At 45.5% G+C, this 12005-nt stretch overlaps 1 protein-coding gene across 2 annotated transcripts in view; it reads right to left on the bottom strand.

The window, feature by feature from the left end:
* nat10 (N-acetyltransferase 10) overlaps positions 1-12005 on the bottom strand; it is a 115794-nt gene that overhangs the window by 40381 nt on the left and 63408 nt on the right. For both annotated transcript variants that reach the window (XM_078549576.1, XM_078549575.1), the window contains exons 20-21: positions 5426-5559; positions 3574-3622 (exon numbers count right to left, since the gene is read on the bottom strand). In XM_078549576.1, coding sequence (XP_078405702.1) covers positions 3574-3622; positions 5426-5559 — 183 coding nt within the window. The remainder of the gene's footprint in view (positions 1-3573; positions 3623-5425; positions 5560-12005) is intronic.

The following is a 12005-nucleotide window of genomic DNA, read 5'->3' on the forward strand; positions in this document are numbered from 1 at the left end:
CAGGGCTCAACGGGGTAGATGCAGGAAGGATGTTTCCCCTGCCTGGGGTGTCTAGAATCAAGGGACACAATCTCACAGTAAGGGGCAGGCCATTTAGGACTGAGATGAGGTGGAATTTCTTCAATCAGAGGGTGGTGAATCTCTGGAAATCCCTCCCTCAGAGGGCTCAGTGGTTGAGTATGTTCAAGACTGAGATTGACAGATTTCTCTGCTGCAGTATGTCAGTTATAAAACTTTTGTAATGCTTGACAAGGGTATTACTTAGGGGATTTGAGTCATCATTGTTGGGCTATAACCATTCAAAATTCTGAAACAAATGTCTATTACCGAAAAAAAGAGGCATGTTTAAACTTTTCGTCTTGCACTCATCAGGACACTCGCAAGAATACCAATATAAGGGGGAAAACGACAATTTATACTGTATGTGAAGAGAGTGCTGATTGGTTGGCAAAGGCGTTGCCATGGAGAATGCACCACTGATGGTGACTGACAATTAACTGCCAAGTATTGTTTGAAATTTAAACCAGGCAGTTTGACCCTCATTGGTCAAGGCATTGAACTGAGGAATGAACCAGTGAATGGCTGTCACTTATTTTGTTCAACTGAAACAGGCGCAATGTGTGTACATGTTCTTTCTGTCTGCAAAGAACAGGGCCCTGTGTATTAATATATGTAGCTTCCAGTACACGCAAATGCACCAAATTGCGAGCCCAACTGACAATCTTAAATTGGTTGTCAGCGTAATTCTTAGCACACTGAGAATTATTTAGCAAATGCTGTCCAATCGCAGAATCACATCTAATGTTGGACAATGCGGTTTGAATTTTGCGAGCATGAGCTGGTTGGGTATGGTCTGTACCTTGCCCATTGTGAACAGTGGCTGGAACATGCTGTTTGATACAATTCACCAGTCTTTGGGACGTACGGCCTACATACTTAGCATCACACTGACACCGAAATTCATGTACCACATCACTCATTTGTGTGATAGGCAAAACATCTTTTGGGAGGATGAGTATGAGTATGTGTGTGAGTGAGAGTGAGAGAGAGAGAGAGAAATATGGGGTGAGTGTGTGTGAGAGAGGGTGTTTGTACGCACGCACGCGCAAAGGGAGTGAGAGAGGGGGTGTATATGTCTGTCAGGGAAGGAGAGTGTCAGAGAGAGAGAGAGAGACAGAAAGACAGATAGAGAGACAGAGGGAGAACAAGAGAGTAAGAGAGACAGAGAGCAAGAGAGGCAGAGAGGGACAGAGAGAGAACGAGAGGGAGACAGAGAGAGAGAGATAGAGAGCGAATGCAAGAGAGAGGCAGAGGGGGAGAGAGGGGCAGAGGGGGAGAGAGGGGCAGAGGGGGAGAGAGGGGCAGAGGGGGAGAGAGGGGCAGAGGGGGAGAGAGGGGCAGAGGGGGAGAGAGGGGCAGAGGGGGAGAGAGGGGCAGAGGGGGAGAGAGGGGGAGAGAGGGGGAGAGAGGGGCAGAGGGGGAGAGAGGGGCAGAGGGGGAGAGAGGGGCAGAGGGGGAGAGAGGGGCAGAGGGGGAGAGAGGGGCAGAGGGGGAGAGAGGGGCAGAGAGACAGGAGGGGGAGAGAGGGGCAGAGAGACAGGAGGGGGAGAGAGACAGGAGGGGGAGAGAGAGACAGGAGGGGGAGAGAGAGGCAGAGGGGGAGAGAGAGGCAGAGGGGGAGAGAGAGGCAGAGGGGGAGAGAGAGACAGGAGGGGGAGAGAGAGACAGGAGGGGGAGAGAGAGACAGGAGGGGGAGAGAGAGACAGGAGGGGGAGAGAGAGACAGGAGGGGGAGAGAGAGACAGGAGGGGGAGAGAGAGACAGGAGGGGGAGAGAGAGACAGGAGGGGGAGAGAGAGACAGGAGGGGGAGAGAGAGACAGGAGGGGGAGAGAGAGACAGGAGGGGGAGAGAGAGACAGGAGGGGGAGAGAGAGACAGGAGGGGGAGAGAGAGACAGGAGGGGGAGAGAGAGACAGGAGGGGGGGAGAGAGACAGGAGGGGGAGAGAGAGACAGGAGGGGGAGAGAGAGACAGGAGGGGGAGAGAGAGACAGGAGGGGGAGAGAGAGACAGGAGGGGGAGAGAGAGACAGGAGGGGGAGAGAGAGGCAGAGGGGGAGAGAGAGGCAGAGGGGGAGAGAGAGGCAGAGGGGGAGAGAGAGGCAGAGGGGGAGAGAGAGGCAGAGGGGGAGAGAGAGGCAGAGGGGGAGAGAGAGGCAGAGGGGGAGAGAGAGGCAGAGGGGGAGAGAGAGGTAGAGGGGGAGAGAGAGGCAGAGGGGGAGAGAGAGGCAGAGGGGGAGAGAGAGGCAGAGGGGGAGAGAGAGGCAGAGGGGGAGAGAGAGGCAGAGGGGGAGAGAGAGGCAGAGGGGGAGAGAGAGGCAGAGGGGGAGAGAGAGGCAGAGGGGGAGAGAGAGGCAGAGGGGGAGAGAGAGGCAGAGGGGGAGAGAGAGGCAGAGGGGGAGAGAGAGGCAGAGGGGGAGAGAGAGGCAGAGGGGGAGAGAGAGGCAGAGGGGGAGAGAGAGGCAGAGGGGGAGAGAGAGGCAGAGGGGGAGAGAGAGGAAGAGGGGGAGAGAGAGGCAGAGGGGGAGAGAGAGGCAGAGGGGGAGAGAGAGGCAGAGGGGGAGAGAGAGGCAGAGGGGGAGAGAGAGGCAGAGGGGGAGAGAGAAAGGAGGGGGAGAGAGACAGGAGGGGGAGAGAGACAGGAGGGGGAGAGAGACAGGAGGGGGAGAGAGACAGGAGGGGGAGAGAGACAGGAGGGGGAGAGAGACAGGAGGGGGAGGAGGGGTTGGAGATTGTAAGGCAGTGTTTGTCTGGCTCACTTCCAGCCTCAGGGTTCTCATTTAACTTGAGTGCCACACACCAACAGGCACACACACCAACTCTCACAGGGGTGAGGGTAAGTAATTGAACATCCTGACACTGAGTAAGCTGGACACACACACACACACACACACCCCTATTCACACTCGAATGGCCACCTTAATTTTCAAAAAATGTGTAATAAACCATCAATTTATTGCTGTGATTTTTTTGCTCAGCAAGTTGTTTCTTTTTCATACGTAAGCTTTTGTTTTTGAAATTCATGTTTAATCTTTCTGAAATTTGCTCATCGCGCTCCCCCCCACCACCAACACCGTGAGGAAAATTGAAATGTGGCCCCCCCACCTGAAAAGGTTGGATGAGCCCGATCTAACCTGTGCCAGCTGAGGGCAGTCTTTTAATACAAAAATCAGCTAATTTCCAAAAAATCCCCCTTCCCCCACTATTGTATACTGGGTCATCACTAATCCAAACCAGGTGGGACCCAACGCTTTTCAGACCAGGGATTTACTGTACAGTGAATCTGTTCCACATATAAAACAATTCAGCCAGATTTTATTTCTGTGTCAATGCAATTGGATTATACAGTACTGTGCAATTTGCTTACACAGTAATGCACCAAATGTATTGTGTAGTTAATCACTTCATAGAAATGAATTATTTCAGGTACTATTCCTCATCCCAGTTATTACTTTGTACAGACTAAAGGCATTCGAATTAACACATTCTACTAAAATTGAAAAGTCAAAGAACTCACAGGTGTCTGTCTTAGATACACTGGAACATATCCAGCTCGCTTCCAGAACCTTAAAACAAAACAAATGCAGATTTAAAATGAGTTTGGCTGGAAACCACTTTGATACAAATCTTTTAAATGAGTTTCAGTCCTGTTCCTAAGGACATCCGGGTATTTTCCTTTAATCTACAGTACGGCAGTCACTTCTTACAAAGTGCTTTTGCACACTTTCACATAACTGGCATCCTACAACAGGCATTGAGAGGACTTTTGCATGAACAGTGGACAGCCTAAGCTATGGACACTATTTATTGGCTCCACAAAACATCACATCCTTGTGCCCTTGCAGATACAGAAACTGTCATATTTGAAGCAGCAGAATGGCAGTAATATTACAGGTTACCATCTCAATTATCCAACAACCTTTTAATTGAGATTCATTTCTTGGGGGTAAGAATGACCTTTCCCTTCCCATCCAAAATGCCACAGTTTTCGTTCATTCAAATATTGACCATAAAGTCTAGGACTCTTCAGGACAATCCTCAAGTCAAGGGCCCAACATTCTACATTATTAGAAGCATTAGGTCAGCAATAGATTTTATATGATGTATACAGAAAAAAATATGGAAGGGGCAGTCAAAATGTTAATCCACTAAAAATAAAAATTAAAAACTAGAGGCCTTGAAGTTCCAGTAGCTCAAAGTGCACTGGACCTATGTCAAACAACATAAGAATTCTAATTATTTTAGTTGCTCAATGCAACTACATTGAAGAGCTTGGTTATAGTTTAAAATGTCTGTAATTGCAGGTATTGCTGCATGAAAGACATATTCTCTATTGCCTTCAAGCACTTTGCTGTGGGTAGAAATACACTATGAAAAGCTTTTTGGAGGTTGTACAGAAATAGGTCCCATATGAAAGACCTGGCATTTAGACTGACTATTAAGCTGCTGTTCAAAAGCTATCTCTTACCAGTTAACTGAACAGTTAATTCAGTAATTACCCCAGCCATCCCCCTTGAGAATGCAGTTATTTCTAGCTTTCAAAATCTGCACAGGCCTTTTGCCATCTAACTTCAATGATCATTAAAAGGTTCTAGTAAGAGGACAAGATTATTTTGAAGGAGATCACTGAGATTTTGTATTTATTAGATCATGCTGTTAATAACAGCACATATCTCACATAAAGAGCACCAGTAAGTTGTATCCTAAATTATACTTGCCAGGGTAGCTGAAAAAAATATAGAAATTATTGGAAGTATTTACATCGGCTTGATCAGCATTTGAAGAGAGGAAAGAATTAAACATCAGATAGAAACTAGTGCTCAAAATCGAATGATGATCAAGGGTTTCCATCCAAAACAATAACTTTATGTTTTACTAATGCTGGGAGGTCAGTTGATAACTTTTAGCCTTTATTGTCCTAAATTATTTTAGTTATTTTAATATTGTGGATTCTGTGATAAATCAAATGACCAAGTCAACAGTGTGATTCATATTCTGGTTCAGTGATTTACAAGAACATGTTCCAGATTGTACCCATGCTCAACTAACTATAGCCCAGAGAAGAAAAACAGTTTCCTCCAGCAAGCTTCACTTCCTACTAAGTTTATAATAGTAAAATAAAATTTAGGAAACCTTGTTAAAAAAAATTAATATCAATGTGACTCATTTTGGGAAAAACATGCAATTCTTCAATGAATTAAGGGGCAAATGGGAAATGCTGCTTCAATTCTTGAAAATTCAATTCCATAATCACCTAAAGATATATTTCAATAAAAAATGTTAAATGCAATGTGCTAAAACTACCAGTGTGCGAGGAGCCATAGAATACTTTAAAATGTCTGCCCTGTTGAACAGACATTGTAACTTACTTCAGCAGCTGTGGCGTGAGTCCATATGACACACCCAGGTAATCAAGCTTTTCTGTTGGCCGCTCATTGAGTTTCAGCAGTAATGGTGGCAAGTCTTTGCGTGGAGACAACATCTCTTCGAGTAAACTGATAGCCTGAGTAAAATAATGGTTTTACTATGATATAAATCAAGCCATTTATCCTTCAGGTTCATTCACAAAACATTTCTAACAAGTCAATGTCTATACAGCTTTAAAAAATGCATATTCCAGCGCAGAGTTCCAATGGGTTGACCAATTTTCCTCATGGAAAATCTTTTTTTACCTTTGGCAGCATAGAACTTGAGCTGAAAAAAGAGACAAGCCTTTTTCGCTTTACACTCATCAGGACACTTCGCAACAATGCCAAAATAAAGGGAAACAACAATTCATTCTGTATGTGAAGAGAGTGCTGATTGGTTGGCAAGTGTATTGGAAGCTACATATGTTAATATACAGGGCACTGTTCTTTGCAGTCAGAAAGAACATGTACACAGGTTGTGCTTGTTTCAGCAATACAAAATAAGTGACAACCATTCGCTGACTCATTCCTCAGGGCAATGCCTTCACCATTCAGGGTCATGCTGCCTGGTTAAATTTCAAACAATGCTTAGCAATTAACTGACTCACCATCACTGGTGCATTCCCCACAGCAATGCCTCTGCCAATCAGAGTCCACTTGCCAACCAATCAGCACTCTCTTCACATACAATATAAATTGTTGTTTTCTCCTTATATTGATATTCTTGCAAAGTGTCCTGATGAGTGCAAGACAAAAAGCTTTGGCGTCTCTTTTTTCAGCAACTTTTTTCCCTTATTTGCTCATGGGATGTGGGCATCACTGGTTAGTCCAGCATTTACTGCCCATTCCTAATAGCCCTTGAGCAGGTGGTGGTGTACTGCCTTCTTGAAACTCTGCAGCCCCTGTGGTGTCGGTACACCCACAGTGCTGTCAGGAAGGGGTTTCCAGGGCTTTGACCCAGCGACAGTGAAGGAACAGCGATACGGCTCAAGCCAGGACAGTGTGTGGCTTGGAGGGGAACTTGCAGGTGGTGGTGTTCCCATGCATCTGCTGTCCTTCTCTTTCTAGGTGGTAGAGGTTGTGGGTTTGGAAGGTGCTGAAGGAACCTTGGTGAATTGCTTTAGTGCATCTTGTAGATGGCAGACACTGCTGCTACTCTGTGTCAGTGGTGGAGGGAGTGGGTTTAAGTTGATGGATGTAATGCATAGCACGCAGGCTGCTTTGTCATGGATGGTGTCGAGCTTCTTGAGCGTTGTTGGAGCTGCACTCATTCAGGCAAGTGGACAGTATTTCATCACACTCCCGACTTTTGCCTTGTGGATGAGGGACAGGCTTTAGGGGGTCAGGAGGTGTCAGTAAAGTGATGGAAAGGGTCATCAACAGTGCTATCAAGCGGCACTTGCTCAGCAATATCCTGCTCACTGATGCTTAGTTTGGGTTCTGCCAGGGTCACTCAGTTCCTAACCTCATTACAGCCTTGCTTCAAACATGGACAAAAGAGCTGAATTCAAGAAGTAATGCAAAAGTGACTGCCCTTGACATCAAGGCAGCATTTGACCAAGTGTGACATCAAGGAACCCTAGCAAAACTCTCCACTGATTGGAGTCATACCTAGCACAAAGGAGGATGGTTGGATGTTAATCATCTTAGCTCCAGGACATCACTGCAGGAGTTCCTCAGGGTAGTGCCCTAGAGCAGCCATGTTCAGCTGTTCATCAACGGCCTTCCTTCTATCATAAGGTCAGAGATGGGAATGTTCGCTGATGATTGCACAATGTTCAGCACCATTCGCGACTCCTCAGTTCCTGAGGCAGTCCATGTCCAAATGCAGCAAAACCTGGACAATATCCAGGCTTGGGCTGACAAGTGGCAAGTAACATTTGTGCCACACAAGTGCCAGGCAATGATCATCTCCAACAAGAGAGAATCTAACTATTGCCCCATGACATTCAATGGCATTAACATCGCCGAATCCCCCACGATCAACATCCTGGGGGTTCCATTGACCAGAAACTGAACTGAGCTAGCCATATAAATACTGTGGCTGCAAGAGCAGGTCAGACTCTAGGAATCCTGGGGTAACTCATCTTCTGACTCCCCAAAGCCTGTCCACCATCTACAAGGCACAAGTCAGGAGTGTGATGGAATACTCCCCACTTGCCTGGATGAGTGCAGTTCCCACAACGCTCAAGAAGCCTGACACTGTCCAGGGCAAAGCACCCGCTTGATTGTTTGTGGATGTGGTGCCATTCACTCCCTCCATCATTGACGCACAGTAGCAGCAGTGTGTACCATCTACAAGATACACTGCAGGAATTCACCAAGGCTTCTTAGACAGCACCTTCCAAACCCACGAACTCTACCCTCTAGAAGAACAAGGGCAGCAGAGTCATGGGAACACACCACCTGGAAGATCCCCTCCAAGTTACTCGCCATCCTGGCTTGGAAATATATCGCCGATCCTTCACTGTCACTGGGTCAAAATCCTGGAACTCCCTCCCTAACAGCACTGTGGGTGTACCTACACCACATGGACTGCAGCAGTTCAAGGCAGCAGCTCACCACCACCTTCTCGAGGGCAATTAGGGATGGGTAATAAATGCTGGCCTAGCCGGTGACGCCCACATCCCATGAATGAATAAAAACATATCTCACTCTGCAGAATTCTCAGCTTCTGACCAACTCTTGTAGCCACAGTTTCTGGTCAATGGTAACACCCCAGGATGTTGATAGTGGGGGATTTAGCAATGGTAATGCCATTGAATGTCAAGGGCAGAGATTACATTTGCTCTTGGTGGAGATGGTCATTGCCTGGCACTTGTTTGGTGCAAATGTTACTTGCCACTTATCTGCCCAAGCCTGAATATTGCCCAAGACTTGCTGCAAATGGACACAGACTGCTTCAGTGTCTGAGGAGTCACGAATGGTACTGAGCATTGTGCAATCATCAGTGAACATTCTAACCTTTCAATGGAGGGAAGGTCATTGATGAAACAGCTGAAGATGGTTGGGGCTAGTACACTATTCTGATGAACTCCTGCAGCGATGTCCTGGCACTGAAATTACTAAAATAAATATCTTAAACACCAAGTTCTTTACCTTAACTGCAATGTTATGAATATGCATTCTCGGCAGAAAGGAATAGCTGGATAGGAGATAAAGGCAAGACAACGGGGTGCTTCAATAATCGACCTCAGGAATATGATGTGACGTGAGTAGGAAGTTGCCTATAACTGGGGAACAAGGCTTGGTTGCAGGAATAAACAGAGGGAGAAGGATTGAAAAACAGGAGAGAAAAAAGATTCTGGAATAGAGAAATAATTTACCCAACAGACAAGTCTGAAGTTAGTAAGAAACAGGGGGAGTAGGCCATTTGACTCTTAGGGCCTGCTCTGACATTCAATATATCACAGCTGATCTTCTACCTCAATTCTGCCTTCCCGCACTATCCCCATGTGCCTTAATTCCCTTAGTACCTAAAAATCAATCTCTATCTGGAATATATTCAACAACTGAGCAGTCACAGCTCATTCACAGGGCAGGCAGCAAAGTGGAGCTGAGACCACAACCAGATCAACCATGATCTTATTGAGTGGTGGAGCAGGCTCGAAGGGCCGAATGGCCTACTCCTGCTCCTAAGTTCCTCTCTAGTGTAAAGAATTCCAAAGGCTCATAACCCTTTGGGTGAAAAAAAGTTCTCCTCATCTTAATCATAAATGGTCGACCCCTTATTCTGAGAGTGAATTCTCGTTCTGTCCTTCTCAGCCAGGGGAAACATCCTTCCAGCATCTACACTGTCAAGCCCCCTAAGAATTTTATATGCTTCAATTAGATCACCTCTCATTCTTCTAAACACAAGGGAATATAGGTCTATTCAACTCATAGGGCAATTCTCTCATCACGCGAATCAGTCTAGTGAAACTTTGGTGCACACTGACAAAGGCAAGTTTATCCTTCCTTAGGTAAGGACACCAAAACTGTGTACACAGGTGTGGTCTCACCAAGACCCCATAAAACTGTAATAAGATCAGTCTTATATTCCAATCCCTTTGTAATAAAGGCTAACATTCCACTTGCTTTTCTAATTGTTTGTTATACCTTAAGGCCCCTCTGAATACCAATGTTCTCCATCTTTCCTACAAAAGTGGATAACTTCACATTTCTCCACAATATATGCCATCTGCCATGTTCTTGCCCACTCAACTTATCTAAATTCTTTTGCAACTAGTGTCCTCCTCACAGCTTACTTTCTCACCTAACTTTGTACGATTAGCAAATCTGGATCCATTACACTTGTGCCACTCATCTAAGTTATTGATATAAATTGTAAACAGCTGAGGTCCAAGTGCTGATTCATGCTCTTAGCACCCTGCCAACTTAAAAATGCCCCCTTTATTCCTATTCTGTTTTATATCCATTTATCATCCTCAAACTATGGTAATATATTACCCCCGATCTCATGAACCCTGTATAATGACCTCCTGTCTTGCACATTATCAAAACCTTTTTGAAAACCCAAATACGTTACATCCCTCTTAAACACCCTGCTAGTTACAACCTCTAAGACTTGTCAAACATGCTTTTCTTTTCATAAACTGGTGATGACTCTGCCTAACCATACTATAATTTTCCAAGCGCCCTAATAATAGATTCTAGAATTTTCCCCACTACTGTCAGGTTCTACTAATCGCAAGGGCAATTAGGGATGGGCAACAATTGCTGGCCCAGCCAGCGATGCCCACATTCCCTGAATAAAAAGGCAGCTCCCTCATCTCAGGGATGCTTTTTTGTCTTCTACCCCAAAGGCAGGTACAAAGCATTTGTTTAATGTCTCTGCCATTTCTTTATTCACCATTATATAAATTCTCCCAGCTCTGTTTTGAAGCAGCCAACATTTGTGCTAATCTCTTCCTTTCCCCATACCTATAGAAGCTTTACGCTGCAGTTTCATGTCTCTTGCTAGTTTACTCTTTATTATCCTTTGCTGAATTTGAAAATCCTCCCAATCCTCAGGCTTACTATTCTTTTTGGCAATATTATAAGCTTCTTCCTAAAATATAATACTGTCTAACTTCTCAGTAGCCAGGTTTGAAGCACTTTGCCCATGGGGTTTTTATTCTTTAAGGGAACAAAGAATTCCTTACAAAAGCAAAATACTGCTGATTCTGGAAAACAAAGCAGAACAGCAAATGCTAGAAATACTCAGCAGACTAGGCAGCATCCGTGCAGAGAGAAACAGAGTTAACAGGGAGAATTTTATTGGTCCTCAGGAGACAGGATCACAGCGGAGGGAGGGGCTGGTCAGCACCCCGATGCAGTCTCACCGTTGGGGAATTTTACCGACGCCGGTACTGGCTTCCTGTCACAAGGAGCCAGGAAGCAAATTTAACTATGGAAGTGGTCCATTACTGGCCATTGCTGCCAATTTTGTTGCTGCACCTCCAATCAAATATTCTGTATCTTGAGCAGCAGTAAAAGTGGCAGAGGGGGAATCCGTGATTGGAGAAACTGGAAAGCGTGTGAGAGACAGAGTTAGTGATTGGGAGAGCACCTCTGTCTGTCCTGCGCTCGCTGCTCCTCCAATCATAACTCTGGCCAGTCCTAGGAGGCTTCCAACTTTTCGTCTCCAACTGGCGGTGGCTGAAGCAAGGACTCTCTGTCCCACTCTCGGCACCCCCTCCCCAACTCCTTAGGAACCTTATCCTTGTGGTGCAGCTCCAGCAGCGCCTGGTATCTGCTCTCCTACTTGGTCTCGCAATCGGCAGCCACAGCAAAGTATTCATCCAGATGTAGTGGGCCACCAAGTACTTGTTCTTGAAGTGGGCCCTCTTATTAATGTTTGGAATTTTTTTCTATTCATTCACGGGATGTGGGCTTCGCTGTCTGGGCCAGCATTTATTACCCATCCCTAGTCGCCCTTGAGAAGGTGGTGGTGAGCTGCCTTCTTGAACCGCTGCAGTCCATGTGGTATAGGTACACCCACAGAGCTGTTAGGGAGGGAGTTCCAGGATTTTAGCCCAGTGTCCACAATGTGCCTGCATTTGAACTATTGCTTTGAACTATCAGTTAAGTTAGTTATCCGTGACTTTTGCCATTGTTTTCATTAATATTTAGATTTCAGCTTCCTCTCTGTTCTGTTAATGTCAGTAGTATATTTGGTTTACCAGTGAGATCAAGGTAAAACTAAAGGTATTATTCACATAAGGTGCACTTAAATTACTTTTACAGTCTGTTAATACCACCAGCCTAGAGGATCAGCAAAATATAAAAGTGGCTTTAACATCTGAATTTATATACATAAACACTTGATTTCAAGTTAAGTTTAACAGCTTCTTTCATCAATATACACTGCACCCTGTCCATTGCATTCTTGGTCAGTGATTCCCTTTATTGTGTGGATTTACATAATAGAATCATTCTGGAGAATATTACAGTCCTTAATTGCAGATATAGCATATAAAAGTAAAACAAAGTAAACAAACAGGTCACACGGCATCGCTAGGGGAGAAGGGTGCTAAATACTCTTGCACTGGCCCTGGCT

Source organism: Cetorhinus maximus, chromosome 9, assembly GCF_964194155.1.
Source record: "Cetorhinus maximus chromosome 9, sCetMax3.hap1.1, whole genome shotgun sequence".
Classification (NCBI taxonomy): domain Eukaryota; kingdom Metazoa; phylum Chordata; class Chondrichthyes; order Lamniformes; family Cetorhinidae; genus Cetorhinus; species Cetorhinus maximus.